The sequence below is a fragment of the Ilyonectria robusta genome, assembly GCF_021365365.1.
Source record: "Ilyonectria robusta strain PMI_751 chromosome Unknown BGZ61scaffold_20, whole genome shotgun sequence".
In the NCBI taxonomy this organism is placed as follows: Eukaryota; Fungi; Ascomycota; class Sordariomycetes; order Hypocreales; family Nectriaceae; genus Ilyonectria; species Ilyonectria robusta.
In genome coordinates, this window is record NW_025764454.1 from 66233 (window position 1) to 91540 (window position 25308).

The 25308-nt window shown below is 54.6% G+C and overlaps 9 protein-coding genes and 1 non-coding gene across 10 annotated transcripts; 8 read left to right on the forward strand and 2 right to left on the reverse strand.

Moving 5' to 3' along the window:
- Positions 1-558: 558 nt before the first annotated feature.
- Positions 559-3340, forward strand: BGZ61DRAFT_426960 (ankyrin repeat-containing domain protein). Its single transcript, XM_046243686.1, has 2 exons — positions 559-1262; positions 1314-3340. Exons 1-2 carry the CDS (start codon positions 829-831, stop codon positions 3187-3189), a joined length of 2310 nt encoding a protein of 769 aa, XP_046099857.1. The 5' UTR covers positions 559-828; the 3' UTR covers positions 3190-3340.
- BGZ61DRAFT_457970 (uncharacterized protein) lies at positions 3341-3798 on the forward strand. The gene has a single exon (XM_046246699.1). The coding sequence runs from the start codon at positions 3451-3453 to the stop codon at positions 3616-3618; it is 168 nt and encodes a 55-aa protein (XP_046099858.1). The 5' UTR covers positions 3341-3450; the 3' UTR covers positions 3619-3798.
- A 570-nt stretch (positions 3799-4368) lies between these two features.
- Positions 4369-5686, forward strand: BGZ61DRAFT_361041 (uncharacterized protein; the record flags this gene model as incomplete). The annotated part of the gene is made up of 2 exons (XM_046241228.1): positions 4369-4434; positions 4508-5686. 2 exons carry the CDS (start codon positions 4369-4371, stop codon positions 5684-5686), a joined length of 1245 nt encoding a protein of 414 aa, XP_046099859.1.
- Positions 5687-5883: 197 nt separating this feature from the next.
- Positions 5884-7665, reverse strand: BGZ61DRAFT_97288 (fructose-bisphosphate aldolase). The gene is made up of 4 exons (XM_046257283.1): positions 7433-7665; positions 7247-7357; positions 6413-7186; positions 5884-6349 (listed from the first exon to the last, which is right to left on the reverse strand). The coding sequence occupies exons 1-4, from the start codon at positions 7538-7540 to the stop codon at positions 6260-6262; spliced, it is 1083 nt and encodes a 360-aa protein (XP_046099860.1). The 5' UTR covers positions 7541-7665; the 3' UTR covers positions 5884-6259.
- Positions 7666-10083: 2418 nt separating this feature from the next.
- On the forward strand, positions 10084-10178 carry BGZ61DRAFT_t169. The gene has a single exon. It is a non-coding gene; the product is annotated as a tRNA-Ile (tRNA).
- A 778-nt stretch (positions 10179-10956) lies between these two features.
- On the forward strand, positions 10957-12357 carry BGZ61DRAFT_496911 (BCS1 N terminal-domain-containing protein; the record flags this gene model as incomplete). Its single annotated transcript, XM_046251072.1, has 1 exon — positions 10957-12357. One exon carries the CDS (start codon positions 10957-10959, stop codon positions 12355-12357), a length of 1401 nt encoding a protein of 466 aa, XP_046099861.1.
- Positions 12358-12840: 483 nt separating this feature from the next.
- BGZ61DRAFT_481876 (uncharacterized protein) lies at positions 12841-13881 on the forward strand (the record flags this gene model as incomplete). The annotated part of the gene is made up of 1 exon (XM_046249344.1): positions 12841-13881. One exon carries the CDS (start codon positions 12841-12843, stop codon positions 13879-13881), a length of 1041 nt encoding a protein of 346 aa, XP_046099862.1.
- A 1163-nt stretch (positions 13882-15044) lies between these two features.
- Positions 15045-17656, forward strand: BGZ61DRAFT_457978 (amino acid permease/ SLC12A domain-containing protein). Its single transcript, XM_046246700.1, has 4 exons — positions 15045-15786; positions 15908-16039; positions 16097-16675; positions 16726-17656. Exons 1-4 carry the CDS (start codon positions 15531-15533, stop codon positions 17388-17390), a joined length of 1632 nt encoding a protein of 543 aa, XP_046099863.1. The 5' UTR covers positions 15045-15530; the 3' UTR covers positions 17391-17656.
- A 3295-nt stretch (positions 17657-20951) lies between these two features.
- BGZ61DRAFT_481880 (uncharacterized protein) lies at positions 20952-22724 on the reverse strand (the record flags this gene model as incomplete). The annotated part of the gene is made up of 2 exons (XM_046249345.1): positions 20952-22662; positions 22717-22724. 2 exons carry the CDS (start codon positions 22722-22724, stop codon positions 20952-20954), a joined length of 1719 nt encoding a protein of 572 aa, XP_046099864.1.
- A 357-nt stretch (positions 22725-23081) lies between these two features.
- On the forward strand, positions 23082-23819 carry BGZ61DRAFT_481881 (uncharacterized protein; the record flags this gene model as incomplete). The annotated part of the gene is made up of 3 exons (XM_046249346.1): positions 23082-23322; positions 23448-23643; positions 23765-23819. The coding sequence occupies 3 exons, from the start codon at positions 23082-23084 to the stop codon at positions 23817-23819; spliced, it is 492 nt and encodes a 163-aa protein (XP_046099865.1).
- Positions 23820-25308: the final 1489 nt, after the last annotated feature.

The following is a 25308-nucleotide window of genomic DNA, read 5'->3' on the forward strand; positions in this document are numbered from 1 at the left end:
CCCGCCGCGCTCATACGTCCTACAACTGGGTGCCTCCGGTTCTGCAACCGCCACAGCGAACCTCACCACGGTGTCCAGGGGTCTGTGGTCGGCCCATGCAGCGGCATGCCGCCTCACACTCTATCGACAAGCGGCCGAGTGGACGAGGTTAAAAGGCCCCAAGTGGTGTCTGCCACTGCTTGCGATTGTGCGGAACTCAGCCTACGGTACACGAGACATCTCCAGGCACAAAGACGATAAATACGAGACATCAAGCTGGCCTGCGACTCATTCGCAGGCGCCAACGCCACCAGGGGCAAAACGGGCACCAAGGCACCATCACCGGTCAATTTAGGAGGGCGTTGAGCTCCCCGTCGCAATAGGGGACTTCGTTTGCGGTAGTTAGCACATACTTAGCACACATTTGCGCACCATTGTGCGCCGCACAGCTACCGATTCCAGGCCGTTCTAGCTGCTGATCTGTGACGACTAAATGGTTGGGCGACGTTGATGTGGCTGCCCTGCGCTAGCGGCGCTATGTTGGCGGCCCAGCATCCCACAGTCACGCTAATACTCATGATGTATCTTGACCAACCCGGATGCTAAAATCCTCCAGTTTCTCCTGGATTTTCCTCGGGTGAGACGAGTGTTACAAGGAAAAAGAGCGCCGGCCTCATCAGCTGCTACATCTTCTATCCTTTGACGCAGTTGGGCTGCACGCGTAGGATAATGTAAGGGTTCTGTCGCTCTGCGCATACACCCCCCATACACTACCAGCAGCGCGCAAACGAGTCGCCCGTCGCGACGAACCTCCTCACTTCAATTTGCTCTCAAATCTTCGTCTCCGGCATGGATCTCATCCAGAGTCGCATCGCGGAGGAAACCCTACAGGATTTAATCGCGACTTGCGCCCAGGTCGCAGAGGACTGCTCCAGCATCGCCAATTCCCTAAACACCGGGCCAGTCACCCTGGCTGCTCTCTCTAGGGAATGCCGAGCGATAACAGATGCCCTCAGCAGGGTCAACGACCTCAGCAAAGCAACTGACGGCGATACCGAGGCTGTCCGGGCCTCCAATAACGAATACATCTACTCCGTCTCAAGAGATGTCCACGAACTGAGAGGAGCTGTCAAGCGCATTAAGGCGCAGGACCGAGATAGTGGCATCGACCTCGCCGAACCCCACCTCATTATTGTTTGGAACGAGGCAGCCTTGAAGACTTCTTTGGGCCGAATGCGCACTCACCAAGCATCCTTACACACTCTTCTCAACACTGTTACAAGGTAACCGGGCTTGGCGCATTTTTCAGATGCAGAGCTAACTCATTGGCATAGATCTGAATACAACTTTGGAGACGATGTCAGCAGCAGGCGTCGCGTTATTGAGCCTGACGCTGGCGTGGATGAGGCCCTGAGGGAGCTTGGCAGGCGCTTCACTACACCGAACCAGCGGAGTCGCTTTCTCCCCAGAGTAAGTGATTCTGCTGAAATCCAGGTGCTCCTCGACACGCTCGTTCCGCCGTCGGGCGTAGTCTACAAACGGACACCAGAGGTGGCGCAACAATTACATCAGGCCATCGAAAGGACCGACGAGGAAGCCGTCTTCAAAATCCTACTAGACAGAGCCGACCCAAATATCTTGCTACCCGGATCGATGCTGTCGCCGCTACACCGGGCTTTTGACCAGAAACATTTACTGATCGCCGCATTTCTCGCCGTCGCCGGGGCAGACGTCGACGAGCCGACCACAGATGGGGAGACGGCCTTGATGCGAGGCATCAAGTGTGGGTTCTCGGAGCAGTTTGCAACCCTTGCTATGCATCTCGGGGCCAAGATCGATGCCATCGACAATGACGGCCGCTGTGCGCTCCATCATTCCGCCGCGTCGGACGTTCTCGACGACGAGACTATGATCGTTCTGATCAATGCGGGGGCCAACCTCAACCTCGTCGACGATGACAAGGGACAGACACCACTGCATATCGCCATCCTCCACAGCCGATGGAATTTAGCTACAAAACTTATTCAAGCCGGCGCAGACATGGAAGTGCGGCAACCAGACGGGAGGACGGCGCTCCATTTGGCTATCTCGATGCGAAACCACGAGTTCGCCCAGTTGTTAATATCTCGAGGAGCCAAGGTGGACAGAGTGTTACGTGAGCACACGCCGTTGACAATGGCCATCAGCACTCAATGCACTGCCATCACAGCAAATCTCATCGATAGCGGAGCGGACCCGAACCTGCCGAGCCGTAACGGCAACACACCACTCCTGGCCGCGGCGTCGACAGGGCACGACGAAACGATCCGGTATCTTTTGGCCCACGGGGCGGATCCATCCGCATGCCCAAGCCAGTCCGGATACTCGGCGATGCACATGGCCGCGCACAAGGACAAGCCTCACATCCTACAGCTCCTCGCCTCTTCGGGTGCTCCAGTAGACCCGCTGGACAGGGCTTGCGAGACGCCGCTGTTGGTGGCCGCGAAGCTGGCGAACGGCGACAGCGCCCGGCGGTTGATCAAGCTCGGTGCCGACACAGAGCGCATCGGACCAGACGGCATGAGTGTGCTTTCCCACGCCGTCAAAGCCGGCGACCTGAAGCTAGTCAACGCGCTGCTCAACATCGGCACCCGCATGCCGTCATTGACGGTGAGCCGAGACAGTATGAGCGATGAAGAGTACCAGGTGCCTGAGCCCCAAACGACTCCAATTCACGTGGCGGCGCAACACGGACGGGATGATATCCTGCTTCGCCTTGTATCTTGTGGCGCGCATCTAGAAAGCACCGTCTTCCCGGGCCGCACGCCGCTCACCGTGGCCGCCTCTCATGGACATCTCTCGACTGTGCAGCTGCTTCTGCGACTGGGGGCCGATGCGCAGACCCTGACGACTCACGGCGACACGGTTCTCTTCGAGGCATCGGCAAACCAGGCGACGCTCAAGTACCTGGTCCAGCAAGGAGTCAACGTCAACCACCGCAACGACCAGGGGGCGACGGCTCTGCACTATGCGGCACTACGCGGGCACGTTGGGAGCGTACGGGTTCTTCTCGAGAAAGGCGCGCGACAGTTCCACGCGAGTGCCGTGTACGATGCGTGGGAGGAGAGGGACGGCGGGGGAGTATATCGACAAGGCACACCAGCGGGGATCGCCCTGCAGCGGGGTTTAACCAAGGTAGCCGACCTGATTGAGAAGTGGAAGTACAACTGATGAACGGATGGATGGATGGTGTTTTGGGGGACTTTATGAATGAATGAATGAATGAATGTGCTGTACTGTACTCTACTGCGTAATTCTATTTGCTACCAAAAAGATACCAAACTTTGATCGAAGATGAAGCATCGTTGACGCCTACATCGTGACATGTCGACAGTGCCTCAATCTCTACCCCGGTTGGCAGTAAGAGCGGCATCTACTTCCCTGGGAGATATATTGGTGTAGGCTAGACTTTGAATCTCATGGCACAAGCTCATGGCGGTCTCATCTAAGAGCAGCACTACACCCACGGACTACGTACTACGTGAGCCAGGCCCAGCAGGCAGCACGCGGGTACCCCACCAAAAAAGACCAGTACCTGAGCGTCCTATCCCGGTAGCCTGTCGCGTGGGTGTCCTGATTCGACGGGTGCAGCACGTGTAATAACGAGGAAGTAGCTTTTGATAGCGTGGTCTGGGGGATAAGATTCCCAATTTCCAGACGGACAAGAGCCGCTGAATCAAGCCAGACGAAGCTCTAGGAGCCTGCGACGGATCGTCCTGTGCAACGTGATTTGCTTTTTGGCGGCGCGCGGCTTGTCGTTCCGATGTACAGAAAGTGACGTGATGTGATGCGCATCCCTGGTGAGTGGGTGGCTGTGAACTTTTTAATTGCTTGTTGGGGCGGCGCATCTTCTGTCCAATCTCAATTCATCATGAGCCTTGGCCACCCTCAACCGTATCCGTACCCGTACCTCCAGACCTTAAACAGTACTGACGTAATTTCTCGTGGTTGCCAGGTGAGAGGCGATTTGCGACCAGGGAAACCAACGCCCAGCCGTCGCATCATCTCCCTTTGCGTCTTTCTGGACAAACTTATTTGATGATTGCTTCATCTCGATTTCCTCCTTGGTGATTCCGGTCGCATACTTTCTTCCCCTGTCACCAGCAACAAAATCTGCCCCGCCTGCTCTCAGCGTCCAGCCGTCTCACACCTCCCTGCCAGCCCTTTTCCACTGGAACCCCGCAATCGGGTCCCTCGTCAATTCCCCCCCAACGCAGATCGATTCGCAGAGCGCGCTACGTACAAGCTACAATACGCACACGATCAACGTCGACAATCTTCCCCCTCTTCCTCCTTTTCCTCTCTCACTCTTCATCTCCCTCTCCCGCATCGCATCGCTCATCCATAACCATGTCGTCCTCCGGAACCGTCACGCCTGCCCAGGCCAACAGCAGCAGCTGGACCGCATTTGTGAAGGTCTGACACCCTCTCCTTTCCACAAGATGTCGTCTCCGCGAGGGACTCACCATGGCTGACTTGTCTCTCCTAGTCCATTGCCTCCTTCAATGGCGACCTCTCATCCCTCACCGCGCCTCCCTTCATTCTCTCGTCCCAGTCCCTCACCGAGTTCTCCGCCTACTGGGCCACCCACCCTCCCGTTCTGACCGCCCCCGTCGCCGAGGCGGACCCGGCGAAGCGCACCATGCTCGTCCTCAAGTGGTTCCTCTCCACCCTTAAGCACCAGTACGCCAGCCGCAGCGAGCAGTACGGTAACGAGAAGAAGCCTCTCAACCCCTTCCTCGGCGAACTGTTCCTTGGCACTTGGTCCGATGACGCTGGCACTACTACCCTCGTCTCTGAGCAGGTCAGCCACCACCCGCCTGCCACTGCCTACTGCGTCCGCAACGAAAAGACTGGCGTCGAACTCGAGGGATATAACGCCCAGAAGGCCACTTTCAAGAGCACCATTATCATCAAGCAGATTGGTCACGCCGTCCTCCGTGTGCCCCTCCCCGACCGCGAAATCGAATCCTACCTCATCACACTACCCTCTCTTCACATTGAGGGTCTCATCTTCGGATCCCCTTTTGTTGAGCTTGACGGCACCAGCTACATCGCCTCCTCCAGCGGCTACACCGCAAAGATCGACTACAGCGGCAAGGGATGGCTCTCCGGCAAGAAGAACAGCGTGACCGCCACCGTCACCCCCTCCGGAAAGGACAAGGAAGTGCTCTATAACGTCACCGGCCAGTGGAACAAGGCCTTTGAGATCTATGAGGGCCCCGTCAAATCAAACTCCAAGTCCACCCTCGTTGCCACTTACGATGCTGTCGCTACTGCGCAGACCGAGCTTGAGGTTGCCCCCGTCGAGAAGCAGCACCCTCTTGAGTCACGCCGCGCTTGGGCACGAGTCGCCAAGGCTATTCAGGATGGCGACATGGACGTCACCTCAATCGAAAAGACTAAGATTGAGCAAGCCCAACGTGAGATGCGCACCAAGGAGCGCTCTGAGGAGCGCTCTTGGGATCGTCAGTACTTCACCGCTGTAGAGGGCACAGACAGCGTCCTCGAGCAGCTTGGCAAGGTCGTTGGCGTACCCGTTGATGGCGATGCGGACAAGACTGGTGGTCTTTGGCGGTTTGACAAGACCAAAGCCGGGAAGCAGGCAGCCACAGAGTTGAGTAGCGACGATGTAACGAAGATCGAAAAGGAGCTCCTGGGTTGGTAGTTCCAGCCAAAGGAAACTAGGAGTCATGATGGGACCGGAAAAGACAGGCCTTGGAAAGAACAGAGAGCGAGGGAGCACAGGAGCTTTAAAACAAAGGGAGGGATAGCTTACAATATATAGCGGTCGGCTTCTCTCCCTTTCTTTTCGCCTTTCTTTACGACATAAACGACGTAAAATGGCGAAGTAGTTGTAAGATAATCAGAAGGACAAGTATATTATTACTCACATGTCTAGACTTTAAAACCAATAGAGCCTATTGTGAAGTGTATCCCCAACCTTCATTTCACATGTAGCAATAAGCACATGTACATCATAGAACACATGGAAACGACGGGTCATCAGGGGAGCATTGTGTGTACATCATCTTTTTCTCTTTTTTCGGGTTTTACTTATTTCACTCAACTCCCGCTATTGATTAGGACTGCAATTTTCCGAAGGGGGGGTGTCTTTCGGCTACCGCGAATCCAACCTTGGGAGAGCGTTTCCACCTCACCAAGTTCCCCTCCACTCAAGTCATGCACGATGATGTCGCCAGTCTGGGGATATTACTACAGGCCGGAATGTTGAAACATTTTAAATAGTTCCGGCGGTGTTGAAGTCCTTGAGAGCCACGGCGACACGGGCAGTCATGGTCTTCTCACCCTCACGGACCCAGACACGGGGCTAGACAGGAGTTAGTATCAGATGCCGTCGAATACAAAAACACACAAACGTGGGGAAACTTACGTCGAAGAACTTCTTGTTGGGCTTGTCCTCGCCATCGGGGTTGCCGACGAGGGTAGTGACGTAGTCCTTCTTGTTGACCATGTAGTCTCGGATACCAGCGCAGTAGGCGAACTGCATGTCAGTGTCCATGTTGACCTTGACGACACCGTGGCTGATGGCCTCGGAGTACTCCTCCTTGGAAGAGCCAGAGCCGCCGTGGAAGACGAAGAAGACGGGCTTGTCGAGGGCAGAGCCAATGGCAGCCTTGACGTGGGCCTGGTGCTTGCCGAGGAGCTCAGGGTGCAGCTTGACGTTGCCGGGCTTGTAGACACCGTGGACGTTGCCAAAGCCAGCGGCGATGGAGAAGTAGGGGGAGATGGCGGACAGGGTCTGGTAGATGTTGAGGATGTCCTCAGGCTGGGTGTAGAGGGAGGCGTTGTCAACATCCTCGTTGTTGACACCGTCCTCCTCACCACCGGTGATACCGATCTCCATCTCGAGCCACTGCTTCATGGGGGCAGCGCGCTTGAGGTAGGCGGCGGTGGTCTCGACGTTCCACTCGACGGACTCCTCGGAGAGATCAATCATGTGGGAGCTGAACAGGGGCTCGCCGTTGGCCTTGAAGTAGGCCTCATCGGCATCGAGCATGCCATCGAGCCAGGGAAGAAGCTTCTTGGCGCAGTGGTCGGTGTGGAGGACGACGGGGACGCCGTAGGTGGGAGCGATGGAGCGGATGTAGTGAGCGGCAGCAACGGCACCGGCGACGGAAGCAGCCTGGTCGGTGTTGCTCACACCCTGTGAAAATACGACGTCAGGGGTGTCAACTCAACATGCTAGAATAGAAATGTTACACACCTTGCCAGCGAAGTAGGCGGCACCACCCTGGGAGAACTGGAGGATGAGGGGGGACTTGGCGTCGCGGGCAGCCTCGAGGGAAGCAACGACGGTAGAGGAGGAGGTGACGTTCTTTAGTGTTATCTGTCAGTGGCTATCCTGAGAATATCATGTTGATTCCATCGTGTGTTTGGGTGTCCAACGTACAATGGCGGGGATAGCGAACTGCTTCTCGCGAGCGTACTCGAACAGGTGCAGGACATCATCGCCAACGATAACGCCGGACTTGCGGGTCAGAACATCGGTAGCACCCATGATTGCGGTTGTAGTTGAGGATTATCGGTTGTAGTTGAGGATTATTGGTTGTTGGGAGAGAAGTAGAATTCGGTCGATCGAGACTGAGGTCAACTCGGGCAGGTCGAGGAAATAAATGGGAGGAGGAGAAGAATCTGTTGAGCAAAAGGAGATTGTCAGTTGGATGGGGGGGCAAACGATGACGGTGGGAGGGGCGCGGCGCGGGGTTTTCTGGACGAGCGACGCTTATCGATAAGGCAAGGGAGATTTCGATGATGGGAAGGGGGAGGGGTAAACAACAGCCAACAAACGCCAGGACGCAAGTACGAGGAGGGAATAAAGCCAGTGCTCGGGGCAGGGCTAGGACAGGGCTCAGGGCAGGGTACACAATGGGATCATCCAGTGGGAGCGTTGGCTGGTTGTTGGCCATTGCTCCCGCCAGCATGAGGCGAGGTGTGGTGAGGTGAGCCAAGGTGACCTGAGGTTCCCTGCCGTTCGGTGAAACCCAGGCCATGCATGATAAGAGAGGGCGGATCTCTCATCTCGCAGCTTGCGATGGCCAATTTCATTTGCAAACACCTTGTCTCGATTGGCGAGGATGCACACCACCGGGTACTGCTGGAGACCAGCCCCCCTTGGCCGTGGGATGGCTGTGGCTAGCTCGGCCATGGGCTGAGACTTGCTGGTCATGACAGCAACAGGTGAGTAAAGTGAGGCGAGCTTCGCAATCAGGAGCAGCAAAGCGGCCAAGCAAGCCATGCATCCAAGCAGCCAAAGGGGGGCTAGCAGGCTCACCGCACACCTCAGCCCAGAAGACAGCTCAGAGCATCGTCTCCGGCAGCCATCCCGCAGCTCCCCGGTGCTTCGGCCTCGCTCATTTTCACACCTTGGCCTCTCACCACAGCGCCGTGGTACCGCGACATCGGCCCAGCTTCATGCCCAATGCTTTGCAGCAGGGAAAGCACGAGCACGAGCACACGAACCAGCACACGCATGCATACACATGTGCACCAGCTCCAGCTCTGTGGCTCTGGCGTGGCGGCCGGCGACCGGTGGCTCACTCGAGCTAGCGGAGCTCCCTGGCGTCGAACTGAGGGTTCCTTCTCGGTGGTATAGTGGGGGTAGGGGGTCGGGAGGCTCCAATGGGGCAGGGCAATTGCATTGGACGAAGTTGTTTTTGCAGGGTTTTCAGAATGACGGTGGCTCGACTTACACGAAGAGATCTCCGAGCCGCGATGGTGGACGACAAGCGACAGGCGGGTTGGGTGGAGGTGGTGGAGAGGAGGGTGGAGGATGGAGGGATATATTTGCAAGCAGAAAGCGAGACAGGCTTGAGTTAAAGACTCAATTCACTAAAAACAGAGGCCAACCTTCTGGCCGAGGGGAAGGGGGCTTGGGCGGACTTATATGATGCCTCATTGCCGAGCCCTCTTCCTACTGTAGCCGACGCGGGCAACGCCTCGGGGGCGCTGGACGGAAACATGCGGGACGGGAAGGTCCTTTCAGGGCGTTGATCGGGAGCCATCACTCGCCGCCGCTGGCAACTCGCTGACCTCTGTTCTCGTGTGACCCCATGGTCCCCATCTCCCCCGCATCCATTTGACACCGTGATTGCCACGGTTGGCTGGCGGCGTCGTGACGGTGTGGTGCCGGGTGGGATTCCGCACCGGCTTGGTCCTCCCCCAAAGGCCAAGCGGCGACAGTGTCGACGAACCGTCGAAGGCTGAGAGGGCCAACCGCCGGGCTAACGCATGTGCAGTGCCGGTGGAATCTCGATATGCCGCAGTTGCAGTCGTGCTGGCTGCAAGGTTATCCCTCCCCTTCCACCCGTCTCTGGGCGTTGAGTCTCACCTCACGCTCAACCATGTCCGGCGGGCGTGGCGGGCATGGGGTCCGCGTCCCGGGCCAGACCCGGTGTCGGGCAACGATCCCCGGGAGTATGGTCCAGGTCCCAGGGGAAGAATGCCCGGGGAGAGGGATTGCAGAAAAACGAACCAGATAAATCAGCCGGGAAATCGGGCAATGGAAGCTCTGCCAATGGCCCTTGTCTCGTCGCTGGTTGACGGACTCACGGACTGATGGAGTCCCGGATTGACATGTGGTCTTCACCGATGCCTACCCCCGGGAAACAGTACGATATCTGCCCAGAGCATCCAGATTGCCATGACCTGATTCCCCATCTGTCGGTGAAACTTCCTGACGAATCTCGTACATCTGTCTCGTCTAATCGCCACTCGCATGGCCAGCGTCGTCAACTTCACTGTCATTCATTAAGTCATCTAAGCTACCAGTTACGTCCCTTCCGCCGACCATTAGATGTCTCCAATACGTAGGCCTTACGAAATGCAAACCCCACCATGACCCGTAGTCCATTGACCCCGCTCTACTGTGTAAGAAGAGTTCCGAAGCCCCTCCACACCTGTCAGTTCCCATGTGCTCAACCCCCAACCCACTCCCCCACTCCCTCGGCCCTTAAGCCCTCACTTATCTGCCCCCACGAACCACCCGATTCACAGAAGTTCATATATCCAAATTACAGACCTGATCCTCAACAAAATCGGTTGGCTTCCGTAGCTCAGTTGGTTAGAGCATCGTACTAATACTTCAATTGCCAGTGTTGGTAATGCGAGGGTCGCAGGTTCAAGCCCTGCCGGGAGCATTCAAGTCTCACCACGCCATCCGGTTTTTTTTTTGATCGTTTGCATTTCATGCCAACCAACTCATTCGTTGCCTTCTTTTTGTCGGTGCTGTCTACATTGGTGCCCTCGGCTAAGTAGGTGATTCGCAACTGTAATACTCATTGCACCTCTATTAGTCGCCAGGTATATATAATTGGAAACATCGACTATAAGACAATTTCGCTAGCAATTTTATTTACATTTCACTATTCCCATGGCATAAAGAGCTTTTATAATGCACCTTTCCTGCATTTTTATTATTTCTATAATGCTCCTACTTCTCAAGGCGCTAAGCGTTCTTTTGACTCACTCCTACCCTAGAGCTCAGCTCGATTATCATGAGGATATCCTACGAACCACTATCTGTTTTACCGTATAAATCGTTTCCAGCCACTTCATGCTTGAAATGGTTGATCAACATATTCATGGTCAATTTGACGTCAGTCTCGAACTCGTATTATTAGCTGAACTCCCAATCGTCTTCAGCCAATATTGTGTGTGCCTTTCTCTCCCTTGAACACTTTCATGCCACACGACCGATCGAGATATCCGAAATATTGATATTTCACTATCAAATCCATCATGAATATCGATATACGATAGAGCCAAATTATCCTACCCCGTGAGTCGCGGTACATTCCTTGCAACCAGCACTCCCGATATTCGATTTCTTGTAGCCCGATTAGTCATCAATCCAGATTTCGATCTCGACAGCCACACTCAAATTCTACTTCTCTCGACAGCTCTCCAAGTACAGGCATGTCGACTGAATCAGCCTCAGCGTCGTTGCTAAATATCAATGCCCTATTCGAAAACCCGCTCTTTGCGGGTGGCATTGGCCTCGCCTCCCTCGGTGCAGTCGCAGCTTTCGCTCGGAAAGGCGCGATAGCTACCCTCGGAGCGGCCCGTCGTCGCCTACTTGTCAATGTCGAAATCAGCAAGCAGGATCCTGCCTACCCATGGATTCTCGCCTGGCTGTCACAGCCCCGCGAGAACCCAGGCTTCATTGCCTCGCGCCTAACTCGAATCCACAACCTGTCAGTAATAACGACGACCGCGTCGCGAACACCGGGCACCAGCGGACCGGCGCATGCGCATTTCTTCCTGCAACCAGGCTATGGACGACACATTGTCAAATTCGGGAGCGCATACATTTCCGTTAACCGAGAAAAACACAACACGGCCAACATGAATACGGGCGAGCCCCACGAGATTCTCCAGATGACGACCCTCTGGGCGCACCGACACGTCTTCGAGAACGTCTTCAGCGAGGCGCACAAGCTGGCAGCCAAGGCGAACGAGGGCAAGACGGTGGTATACTCGGCTCGGGGAATGGATTGGGTGCCTCTTGGCGACCCCAGAAAGAAGCGGCCTCTGGCTTCTGTGGTTCTGGATGAAGGTGTCAAGGAGTCAGTCGTGAACGACGTGAAGGACTTTATGGATCGCCAGCAGTGGTATGTCGACCGAGGAATTCCGTACCGGAGAGGATACCTACTGTTCGGACCCCCTGGCAGTGGAAAGACATCCTTCATCCAGGCGTTGGCCGGAGAGCTGGACTTTAGTGTTGCCATGATCAATCTCAGTGAGATGGGGATGACGGATGACAAGTTGGCCTACCTGTTGACCAAGCTGCCCAAGAGGAGTCTGCTGCTCCTAGAGGACGCGGACGCCGCATTTGTCAACCGACGACAACGGGATTCTGACGGATATAACGGTGCGACAGTGACCTTCTCAGGTCTTTTGAACGCCCTTGATGGAGTTGCTGCCGGAGAAGAGCGCATTGCGTTCCTGACTACGAACCATATTGACCGTCTTGACCCCGCACTGATTAGGCCCGGTAGAGTGGACCTGATGCTCCGTATTGGAGAGGCGACTCGATTCCAAGCTGGGCAGATGTGGGATCGCTTCTACGGGGATGTGGATGTGGACCATTCTGGCCGAGAGCGCTTCCTTGTCCGGCTCGACGAGCTCGGCCTATTTGGCGAGGGACCTGACGGAAAGCCATCGAACAGGAACACGAGCACGGCGGCGATTCAAGGACTCTTCTTGTTTAACAAGAATGACATGAAAGGCGCTATTGACATGGCCGAGGGGCTTATCCCGAGGAAATTTGAGGCCGAGGAGGCAGTTCCGGAGGGTGCAATCAAGACTCCTGCATGAGCAGCGTCTTGATAAGATGGAGAAGGGATGCAATCACATGTGTTGGCATGTGTTCGTCTCTCTCAGAACTATGTATAAACTGTACTACCACGCTCGTAGTGATTTGGAGATACCCCTTCACTGGATATGGAAAAAGATGTACAATAGCTAAATGATGATTAAGTCATGTGTATTTTAAGTCCGTATGAGCACGAGGTTCCTATTTCTTTCGTTTTTGGGGAGTTTGTGCAGCTCGTGGCGGTTGAAACCGCAGCTGAAGGAGGAACGGGCCGTGACTAGCCTGTTCCAGGCCACCGGCGTGACTGATGCGCTGCTGGTGCCTGCTCAAGTTGGCTCACGCCCGCGCTCTCTCTCACAACATCAAACGGTACGCCAAACTCCAAAAAAGAGAGACAAACCGCTCAATAAACCAACCGACATTGTTCATCTCTCTGGATTTGCGTGAATTTCAAAGGTACACGAAAATACGGACCCAAACTCAGCATGGCATCTTCATCTGGCCAGGGAACACTGGATACTTGGCTCTCTAAGAAACCCTCGTCCAGACCCTCTCAGCCAGTGCAGTCTTCAGCAGCTGGCGCGGAATCGTCATCTGCAGCTGCACCAGCTACCTCACAACAGTCCCAATATCCGCAATCGTCACGCGGCCGACACAAGGGCAGCTATAGACGCGGGGCCGAACTCGCAGCCGTGGCCAAGGAGACACGCACCGTTCTCCCCGACATCCTCCAGGACTTGCCCAACATTCACGCCAGTAGGTCCGAAGTCCTTTATTACGATGCCCTTCCGCCGCTCAAGGCCGCGGATTGCCCCAAGCGGACACCCTCGGGAAGGACCGCCATCAAGATTGTCAACGATGACAGTTTCAACGCCGCCATCTCGCTCGCGGCCTCTAAAACCCCGGCATCTGGCCGGGTCGCCGTGTTGAACATGGCCAGCAATGTTAGCCCTGGTGGAGGATGGTTGAAAGGTGCGCGTGCTCAGGAAGAGGCCCTCTGCTACCGCAGCTCGCTCTACCTGTCCCTGCACCGACGATATTATCCTTGGAAACAGCGCATGGGAATCTACACTCCAGACGTGGTCGTAATCCGTTCCGACCAGGACTCCGGCCACAAGCTCCTTGTGCCAGACATCAGCCCAGTGGACCTTCCCGTTGTGAGCGTGCTGAGCATCGCCGCACTACGCACTCCACCTGTGGACAGGATTACGTTCGACACACCAGGCGGCACTGTCGAAAAGCTCGTTTACTCGCGGCCCTCGGATCGAGAGCTCACCAAGACCAAGATGCGGCTGTGTCTGAGAATGGCGGCGCAGCGGGACCACGGATTGCTCGTGCTGGGTGCGCTGGGGTGTGGAGCGTTTAGGAACCCCCCGAAGGAGGTGGCCAACTGCTGGCTGGAAGTGCTGAAGGAAGCCGAGTTCCAGGGCGGTTGGTGGGAGGAGGTGTGGTTTGCGGTGTTTGACAAGAGGAATGAAGGGAATCTGGAGATCTTTGAAGAGGTTCTCGGAAACGTCGAGATATGAAATGCCGTGGCGATGGGCGTGGGGACAGGGCGAATAGCGTTATGGCGAACAATGAAATACGGGAGATGCAACGTGTGTCATGGGGTGGAAATAATCCCGTCTTCTCAGCCACTATGACCTAAGCGATTGACCAAATTTCGATCAATACATCATAAACGAAGACTTGATATATAAAGGATTTCTCATGGGCCCATCGATTTGCAGTGTCTTACTCTGAGGGTTATGATGGATGGTGGGTGTGAACCCTCCACAGCGGGTAGCTAGCCTCGTAAATTAGCATGGCCTGCCGAGACGGTTTCACGCATCAGGATTGGTTCCTGCCAGCTGCAGCCTGCTGAGCCTTAAATAGGATCAAGGGCCATCGGCGGACCGGCCCCGCGGGCAGATGGGTGAAAGAAAGCGCCGATGGCCCGGGATGAGAGAGGACTCGGCGGGGGAGTCGAGATTGCGCAGGGCGGTCTGGGCTGCGAAGAAGGGCGTCGTATGCGGGTATCAGGGAGCACCTTCAAATACCTTCACTCGTGATTCTCGCCAACGCGGATTGTCAATGGACTCGGGCCGAGAGAAAATGAAGACGGTGCGGGTGGTCGGTACAGATGTCTCATTGGATGCCACAGCGCACACGCAAACCGTGACCAATATCGCCATCGCCATTGACTTTCGCACTGACTCTCGCCATCTGGGGGAGGATGGCATAATTGATTCTATCAGCAAACCATGACCAAATAGTATCTCGTCGTCGGACGATTTCCCCAGCCTCTTGGCCAGGCTTGTCCATTCCCGTCTCAGATTCACTAAGCGTAGCTGAGCCTGGCCTTGAAAAAGATGGTGGTGTCTCAGAACCCGCCGCTCTCCAGCGAATCCACAGCGATGTAGCCATGTCTTCCGCTAGAAGCCCCCCCCCACTCTGTGGCTGTTTGCGAACCTTTTCGTCCCAGGTCGGCGATGTCGTGATCGGCGGCGGCTATGGCGCTCTCCAGCTGGGCAATCCCGGCGCTGTTTTCTAGCAAGGCAATCCAATGGCTGGGGAAGAAAGCCACATGCAAGGCGATCCGATCTGTCGTGTGCTATTGTGAATGTGGCTACTGTGTGGGGGTGTTCATCCCGAAAAGCCAAGGGACCAATATCAGAGAATGAGAGGGACTTGCCACCGTATTCATCCAGTCGGCTAATTCCAAGACTAATACAGTACGCAGTAGACTGCAGCTAATTAGCACGAAACATCCATCCACATATCGCCCATCCACATCCGTCCCGTTCGCTGTGCCACTGGCGCTGACTGGTCCACAGTCACAAATATCTCATCCACAACCCCTGCGAGCCGTTGGGGTGTTGGTTCAGAGCAGACAGACCTAGGCAAACTCGGGCAATATATGGGGGACGAGGAGGGGTCGATCCTTGGCTTTGTAGCGTTTGCTCCAGGTTGCGTTAGTCAGGCGGAGTCGGTGATGCCATTGCTATCCCAGCCGTCCAACGTACCGCAAGTCTATCTGGGTTTTTTTTCTTCTTCAATCCCATACAGCTCGAACATTTTTATATAGGCGCCTGCTAGTCCTGCCTGTCGCTCAGCTGTTTCTGTCTTTCACTTATCTCGGCGCCTCTTTCTCGCCCGCTTGGATCCCTATCAGTAACATCGACCCCCAGCGCCCATGTCTGGCAACAAAGATCCCCAGCTCGTCGCGGGCGAAGATGGCCTCGCCGGCTACGAGTCCGGGTCGCCTCACCTGGATTCAAGCGATGACAGCTCCGTCGACCCGGATTCCGGCGTCAAGAGAGGTCTCAAGAATCGCCATTTGTCCATGATGGCCCTTGCTGGTATTATCGGGCCCGGTTTACTTGTTGGCGCGGGTGGCGCGCTTAACAACGGTGGCCCAGCCTCCTTGCTCATAGGGTTTGGAGTAATTGGTATGTTCCTGTGTAAAGAAATGAACCGTGTTGGGAAAAGGCGCCGTGATTCAGAAACGTGTGACTCGTGAGATGTCATGATGGCACCTCAAACCATGAGCAGAAACTGATTTTGGTACAGGAATCATCGCGTTTTCAATCATGCAGTCTTTAGGCGAGGTGACGACACTCTACCCCGGTGGAGGGAGCTTCATACAACTTAGTGATCGTCTCGTTGACAAGGCCTTCGCCGTTGGTGTTGGTTTTAACTACTGTGCGGTTTTTCCAATCTGAAGTCCTAGATGAACATCACTGACAGTCTGATGGGAAGTCCTCGTGTGGGCAACTGTGTTAGCGAACGAATATAATGTTATATGCAGCATCATGACTTACTGGGGCCCCGTCGTGCCTCTGTGGGGATATTTCTTGATCTTCTGGACGGTGTTTATGGGCTTTCAACTCCTCGGCATTGAGGCGTTTGGTGAGGCCGAGTTTTGGCTGGCCCTCATTAAACTCGTGGGACTGACCGCCTATTTCATCTTCTCCATCGTCTATGCTGCGGGAGGTCTCGTTGGTCAGGGCGAACCGCTTGGGTTTACTTACTGGAGAGATCCTGGAGCCTTCAACGGCAATGGCTTCCGCGGCGTCGCCACCGTATTTGTCTTCTGCTCGACATTTTACTCTGGCGTTGAGTCGATTGCCATTGCTGCTTCCGAGACGAGAAACCCCGGAGTTGCTATTCCCCAGGCCATTCGCCAGGTCTTCTGGCGTATTATCTTCGTCTACATGGGGTCCGCTTTCTTCTTTGGCCTTACCTGTCCCGCGAATGCCGATGGACTCGTGAACGGAGAGTCTAAGGCACTGAAGAGCCCAATGACTATCGCCATCCAGACTGCTGGATGGGAAGGAGGTGAGTAAACCGGGATTTGCAACCCAAAAACATAAACTAATTGCTTCCAGGTGTTCACCTTATCAACTCCTTCATCCTCATCACTTGCTTATCCGCCATCAACTCCTCCATCTACATCGGTTCGCGGACTGTTTTGTACATGGCCCAGTCCGGCAAGGCTCCCAAGATTCTTGGCTGGACTAACAGTAGGGGCGTTCCCGTCTGGGCAATCCTCCTTACCAACGCTGTCGGCGCCATATCCATGATGAACGTATCCACCGGCGCTTCCAAAGCCTACAGCTATATTGTCAACCTCTCTGGCGTTAGTACATTCCTTGTTTGGGGCAGCATCAGCCTCATCCACATCCGCTTCCGACGCGCCTGGGTGGCCCAGGGCCGAAACATTAGTGAGCTGCCATACAAGGCTCTCTGGTACCCTGGCCTCACATATTTCGGTCTCGGCGCCTGCATTTTCTTGGCTTTTATTCAGGGATGGACGACGCTGTCGCCGTTCGACGCGGGTACCTTTGTCGACGCCTACATCCTCATTCCCCTATTCGGAATCATCTATGTGGCATGCAAGCTGTATTGGGGAAGTAGCGACCCGATCAAGCGTAGCTGGTCGATCGACCTTGATAGTGGTAGGAGAACGGATTTGGATTCCAAGGGGTCGGTAAACAGGGGCGAGGTACCGGGGCAGACGACCTTTTGGAAGAAGCTCTTGCAGTCGTTATAAGCGGGCATGTTGCTCTTGATGGATGAACACATGGATGAGTGTATTGGGATAATAATTAGGCCCTGATGTTACTTTTTAATAATGATTCAAACCCAGAGACCAGGTCTGGTTAGGGCTCAGAAAATGGTCTTCTGTGGCGGACCATAAAGTGGACAAGTTGAGGAGACGCATGTCGGTCCCTACATGCTGACATTGTTCCTCTTTTCCCGTGCTCTCGTATCTAACTCAATAAACTCAATAATAATTATTATCAGGGGATAAATACTAAGACTAAATATTATTAAAAAAATGGTATGTCTTAAACTGTTACCTTAGATTTATTGCTGATAATTGTCTTTAGGATTGAAGCGTGTACTTGTGTGTGCAAATTGCAGTGCTCTTTTTCCTTAGCCCAGGTTGACTCCCATTCCGCTACTGAAATTACTGACTGAAAAAAACCTCTCCATTCTCTTGGGCGTGGGCTGCACCTAGTTCGTGCATCTCTCTCGTGCGCATGCTGGCCCATACTGAACTCGCGACCCCGCCTCCACCACTGTGAGGAGCCAGCTTCGCACACACTTGCTGCTAGATACCCACCTTTCGGACGACTAGCCATTGTATGAGTTCACTGCATTTGTTCCTCTCGCTATATACTGTGACTGAGTCGCTACATATTGGGTGATTGAGGAATTTGACCCGACAGGATCGCGTATCCTGATCCGTTGCTAGACCAGCCGGCGTAAGCGGGAGACAGAAAGGCCAGCTTGAGCTCTATATCACTACCCGCATACAGTAACTCGTCTCTTAGCCTTCATTATGACCTGATGGCGGCGTTGCTAATTATTTCATGGGGCAGAACTTATAAAAGAATCGTGCCTCTGTAATCCTCGGTCTTGTAGATATAGGATAATTCGTCTTTCGCCTTCTCTTTAGAGGATTCAGACATGTTCAAATTTAAGCTAATGAGGACCATGTGAGAGTTCAAGCTAAACATAATTTTCATACACTTATCTACCTAATTTAACTCACTATTCATTTGAGTGATGTATGCTTCCCAGAAGGTCGGAGAGCTCGACATCCCAGCTTCCACCAACTGGCCAGGACGGTACCGACCGAGAACTATCCGAGCAGCTCCCCATCTCTCACTAGAAACACGAGACTCATTGGTCACTGCGAAGAGCCCACCAGGGAAATTCAGTAAGAAGCAGTAACGGATTCTAGCACTTTTGACGAGGCGCTTTCGGCAGGGGAATCAGAGGACGCCGTGGAGAATCGGAAATGAAAGAATAAGCCATCGATGTAGAAGAAGCGACTCAGTAATAACTGTTGAAGCAAACGGTAAAAAAACATCAGTTGATTGCATGTTAAGCAGGATGGTGTCTCTCTCCCTCTCTCAGTTGCCTAGGAAATAGAAGAAGAATTCCATGTCGAGAACGATACATGCACTCACTAAATAGGCGTGTCTTCGTCTATAGTATTGTTATTCGCATACGAGAAGATTTTTGGTTGTACGTAGGTACAAATCTCGTTCAGTTTCTGTCGCTTTCTGTCACGCTAACTGATCAGACCAAAAGTGGAATACGCACTCCAACTTGGGGCGTCGATAGTGGCGCATATACGAGGAGTATATTACATACCAGTTTCGCTCGGAACTTGATACCCCTACTGTGAGAACAGTACTTTGCTGGTCTGTTCCTATGCTAACATATTTTAAAGACCAGGACATTCCACTCCCTGCCACATCCAGTGAGGTTGTTGCTCGACGGGGAAAGTCTAACCTTCGTCGGTGATGATCTGTTCCCTGGGACTAAGATCCTCGTCAAGGACAACCCCATGCTGGGCGTCAACCTTCACCTGACGGATGATGAGGTTGGTGTTTTCGCCGAAGAGTTTCGGAAGCCATTCGCCAGTATTGATGATGATATCGATGCCTGGACCAACAAGGACGCCATTATTCTTGACACCTGTTCCCTCTCCGAATTTCTGGCACATTGGAAGTTTACCATTATCCTCCCCGGAGGGCAAGCTGAAATGGATCACATCAACAATGTGGCTGCTCCTCCTCGCTGGTCCGGCTACGGCTATCATAAGTGAGTTCTTCCCCCGAAATCGTCAATGTTACAAATTAATCACCTTCCAAAATAGCCTTTCGTGGGACATGAAGCGCTACGCAAAGTAGCTCCCAGACAGAATGAGGGCCTATTTTCAGCGCACCGTCAAGTGGGATTCTTACTTGGAGATGGCTGCGTACCTCGGATTGCCCAACCTACCACTGCTTTTGGTTGCTTCAAAACATCAGAGAGATTGCAGCCAAAGACTTCAAGTGTGCTCTTATTCCAACCAAGCCTATGCAGGGCGACATGAGGTTCCTTAGCGAGTGCTATGCCTGTTTGACTATACCCACCACCTTTGTAAGCTCCTCGTAATCCTTCCATCACTAGCATGAATATTTACTAACATTTTGGATCTAGTCTGAGAGGATTATCAGTTGGCGACGCTTGATGAAGTCCAAGCTCCCTCACTACAAGGACCCATCGTAGTCGTCGCCGTCTTCGGCATATTTATATAACCCCAAGCAGAACAAATTGGCACTGACCTTGATTTGGAACTTCGTTCAGAATCTTTCTCTTAACCCTGGATTGTTCACTCTCCTCACGATGTACAACAAAAACAAATCTTGCGCACATGGTGAAGACATACCTCGATATCCAGGCGTGGAATGTCACACAGTTGAGTCCTTCTGGGCGACGAGGCTCACATCGTCGTCCTTGTTCTTTGCGTGAATGCCGAGACCGGGCCACGCTTCACAGGAGGTGCACAGAGGTTGAATGTCGCCACCAGATGACAGACAGACGTTCTCTTTGTCGTTGGCGATCAAGACACATGTACGAAGGTGATCACTCGACAACTTCAAGGGTGTGAAGGCGAAGATGGGGAGACGATGTCGATCAAACTCGATCAAATGCAACAGAGGTTTGAGTGGTTCCAAAAGCACGATTGTGTCGTCCTTACCAAAGAAAACTGTATAGAAAAATAATCGCTCATAAGTATTACATGAACTTTATAAGCCCTAATGTGGTGTTTATTTTATATCATAATATTCTCCTCTTTGTCTATCGTGTCTGAAACATCTGGAGCGCATATTCAGACATGCGTCTTGATGTCGAGATACTTCCCTTTCGTCTCCCTTGTCGTCTTTATCATGGGTGGTGAATAAATACTACCATAAAGCATGGTGCTTATTTTATGTATTTATTTTATTTTATTTCATTTTTATTACTTCACTAATGGATTCTCACTTCGAATGGTTTGTCAAGTTGAAGGGCAAGTGAAATAAGTTAAGTACATTTTGAACTTTTTATTCGGTTTCTATCTTGCCATGGTCCATTTGACCTTTTCCATATTGCATGTTATTAATAAAAAAGAGAATTACAGTAGATTTCAGTCAAGCCAAGTCATTGCCGTCGTGTTCCTTTTCATCTAAACATTGTGGGCGCCAATCATCAAGACGGCCCCGTCATTCATGCGTCGTGACCAGTCGCTATTCACAAACAAAAACGTAGAGATGAGATAGAAATCAAATTAGATACCGCCGTATCGCACACCGCGCTTGCCGAGCTCCTTGCGGCCAATGGCATCCTCGGGCCAAACCCAGCCGCGGCTTCGCTTGGCCTCGCGCTTCTCAGCGAGCTGGGGCTGGGGCATCCACGAGTCGCGGGGCTGGGCCTTGCGGCGGGTGCCCTCAGCGGGAGCTCCAATGTCAGCGCGCCAGAGCGGGTTGCCGGCGAGTGTCTCATCACCAGCCAGCTGGCAGAGACCCCAGAGGGCGAGACAGGCGGTCAGGGGGGTGGAAGTGTGCTGAGTGGAAGCATCACCCTCGGGAGCGGAGGCAGCGAGTTGAATGGAGGTGACATCCAGGTTGCCGAAAAAGGGGGTGGCCTCAGTGCCGCAGCGGACGAGAACCAGCTCGATCTCAGTGAGGATGAAGCCATAGCGGCAGCCGTGCTCGCGCATGGCGTGGTGGATGGCGGAGAGGCCACGGAGGTACTCAACACGCTTGATGTTGCCCTCGACGCGCATGCCAGTGTTGAAGCGGTCGAAACTGCGGACGAGGCCGACGACGCGGGCCGTGGGCTTACCACCGAACATGGCAGCGGCGGTGGTAGACTCGCCGGCAGCGTTAGCAACGAAGAGGAGGTCGTTCATGCCCGAGGTCTTGGGGGGCACGGAGAGCTGCAGAGGGCGGTTGGAGGAGAGTGCCAGAGCCGAGTTGAGCTTGGGGAGGTAGTACGAGGCGTAGATGGAGTGGAGAGCGGCCTCGGTCTCGGGATGGCGGGAGGCGAAGCCCGGCTGGGTGAGAAGGGGCGCAGCCACGGGAGTGGTCAGGAGGGCCGAGGCACCGGGAAGAGCAAGGACCGAGGCGGCGTTGAACGAGGACCACGAGCGGATGTTGCGGACGTCCCACCAAAAGTGCTTCGTGGTGGCATCACGGAGAGGGAATGAGATGGTGCGTACCAGAGAGGCAGCTGGGTTGGACGCGGTGAGGAAGTTGAGGAGCGTGGTGCAAGGAGTGGGATCCGGGGTGGCAGCCAGGCTCAGGGGCGAAGGAGCACGCGGGCTGTAGCTGTTGGAAACCTGGAAGCCATAGTCGGGCTGAGGAGCGGCGACGGGGACGTAGGAGGGCATCTGGCGATAGGTTGGGTATCCATATCGGTCAATGGTAGAGACATCGAGATTGCAGCTGGAGGCACGGCGCGCGTGAGAGGGAACCGAGTTCTCACGGACAAAGGCGGCAGGAGAGGCAAGCAGAGACCCGGGCATCTCCTCGGGCTCACTAGAGAAGGACAGGTGGACGCTGGCAACTGGAGCGGGAGAGTGGTAGGAGAGACCAGTGAGAGAATCAGGGCTGGTGTAGCTGCGGACATGACGAGAAGGTCGGGGAGCCGGGGGGGTGGTCATGCGGTAGTTGCAAGGAGTGGCGTCAATGTTCTGGTCCTGAGAGCGGATCTTGGGGAGGAGGATGGGTCCATGATGGCGGACGGGAGGAGAGGCACGAGGAGGAGTGGTAAGGCGAGAGCAGAGTGAGTCGGCAGTGGACTCGGCGGAGACGGTTGAGTAGATTGAGGCCTTGGAAGAGGAGCGCGAATGACCGGAGATGTGACCAGCGGCATGGCTGTAGGCCATCTCAAGGATTGCAGGGTCAAAGGGCAATGAGCTCATGATGGGAGGAGGGCTGGGTCGCTCAATAGATGCCGACGGAAAGGTGAAGTCGAAGGGCATGTCGACTGCCAGACTGCATTATTGTTAGCCATGTGGTTGTGTAAGTGGAAGATGGGGAACAACTTACGTAGACATGGTGATGGTGTCTGGGGGTTTGTTATTAAGTGGATGTGGTGTAGTTGCGCGTGACAAGGGTGATGCAAGAGACCAGCTCCTGCGGTGATGATAGTGGAACAATAATGGGAGTAAACACAACCAAAGCTGTTCTGTTGCTGTTGGTTGGGGGTGGGCTGTGAAGCTCTTTGTGAAGACACAACGTCTTCCTCTGGATCAAGTGCTAGGACAGGGCTCGATGAGACGGGAGAAAGAGGCCAGATGCGATATGCCAGACCCAGTCTTGACAAACAAATAAAGCAGTCGATAATAATAAAAGAAAAGGCGGTTGGTTTGCCCCGGAGAAAGATGGGATGACTGAAAAAGGACAGGCTGACGATGAACAAGAAGAGAGCAGGCCGGGGGGCGAGAGGCCGTCTTCTTATCCTCCTCAGCCAAGAGAAAGGATTGGCGATGGCCGTGTCCCAGGGATGGCTTGGAGATGGGCCACTCAGCCCACTGGCGGGTCGGGGCCCATGTTGCGACGGGACGGCGAGAGCGCAAGAGGCGATTCTGAAACGACGTGTAGAAACACGCGCGCGTGGGCAAGCTTTCTCCACGTCACGTAGCGTCCCGCCGTGTATGTACGAAGTCCCGTCGGTCGGTCTGCATTGCAGCATTGCGGTGGGCATGTATGTACGTACCCGCACGCGCGCGAGTCTAGCGTAGTTGAATTACATGGTGGCTGCTTGACTGTGGTTGTAGATGTGGATGCGGATGATGTGGATGTGGAGGTTGCGATTTGCAAGTGGATCGCCGTGGTTGTTGAGGCCTCTGCCTCCGACTGCTTGCCCGATTCGGCTTGCCATTCGCCGACCGAAAATCCACACTGTACGCTCGCCTGCACCCTAAGCGCGGGAGGTGGCCAGTGCGGACTCCCCCTGCGCGTGTCTCCCACACGGTACGTACCATACCCTAGTTCTGTCCCCATGTCTGACAAGCTCGCGAGAGCTTCTGGGCTTGAGCCGATTGATGCACAGGGCTGGTCGCTGAATGGCCCGGCGCCTATGACTCATTTTTAGATACATGACGGCAATGCAGGCTGCCGGGGTCCGGTCGGGGGTCTTCTCTGCCTAGTCTAGAAAATTGCCACTAACAATTCCCACGACACGGTCACGGTGAAGGTTGCTCGACCGACCGAGCAGCGACGCGGTTGTTGGTGGTGAGGGATCGCGAACGACGTGAACCGCAAACGATGAAAATCCGACAAACCAGAGCGTGTCGATTTTCTCGTCGCCAGATCCCCGTCTCTGGGACCGGTTCGTCCCCAGCATCACTCGCTTTCAGGGTCTACGCCAGTCCCCTTCCCCCACCGCTTTTGCTTCACCTACTGCACTTGGTCTGCACTGCAAACTGCAATGCGCTGCGCTGCGGTGCACCTGTCGGCTGTCCGTATGCCCTCACCTCACCTCACCTAAGCGCCATGACGCCAAGCATTGCCCAATTTCCCGCCTCACGAGAAGAGCAGCGGACCAAAGGCCCCCGACACCCCAGCCCCTGGGCTGTTAGCTGGCCGCCCCGGACCAAAACCTAACCGCCCAGGCGTCTAATGCGACGGGCGCTTACGAGCCAAGATGAGACGAGACGAGGTGAGACCAGACGAGACAAAGCTCTCATGTTCATTGTAATTATATTAAACCCGCCACCCGCCGTGTCGCTTCCTTTGTCCGTCCGTCGCACCACTCGCTGCCCCAAACGCAGCGGCTACAGAGATTATCGTCGGCCCACTACCATCCGGTTTCTGGGCCTAAAGACTGTCGGCCTCTGCGGCTCTCGCAGTCTCCCAGTCCCTTTGATGGCTTTGCACAGCCGCCCCCGTGTGTTCGTGTGTTCGTGTGTTCGTCTCTCGTACTCTCTTCCTCGCCCTCTTCCTCCCCCTCTTCCTTGTTTCCCATTCGTTCAGCGCGTAACGGCCAGCCCATCCTCGCTGCGCTCCCCCGGCCCGACCCTCTGATTCGCTGCCGGGCACGCGCCAGGGTGTAACGCTCGAGCCCGCCACGTCAAAAGGGCGTCGGGCCAATCGGCTGCGCGCACGGCCGATGAGCCTCCGCGTCTCCACATATCCGTCCGCTTCCGCGTCGCTGGCTTGCGGCGCCCGTGTCACTCCGTGTCTTGGTGCGCAACGACTGGCTCGCGGCATCTGCATGTTTCCCACGCTTCCACGCTTCCATGCGTCCACAATTCAACACCTTGTCTTGTTTCTCTCCACTCTCTCCACCCTTTCCACCACCCTTTCCACCACCCTCTCCACCCTCCTCCACCTAACCAGGCCTTATCCCTGTCCACGACACCACCTCAGCTTTGCTGGCAGTTCTCGCCCGTTTCCCACTCCGTTTGCCCTGCCCGTTTCTTGTGCTGGTTTCGTTTCAACTTGCCCACTTCCTATCCAAGACTTGTTCGCCCTGTTCTCAACTAGTCTTAGCCTCAACTCGTCTGACTCACTCAAGCCACTCGATCCATTGTAAACGTCGTTTTTTCATGCTCAATCTGAGCGAGACTCCGTGTCACAAGTCTGTGTTGACTGTCTTCTTGAGTCCTGTCCACTCAGGTGCCCCAGCATCTTGCG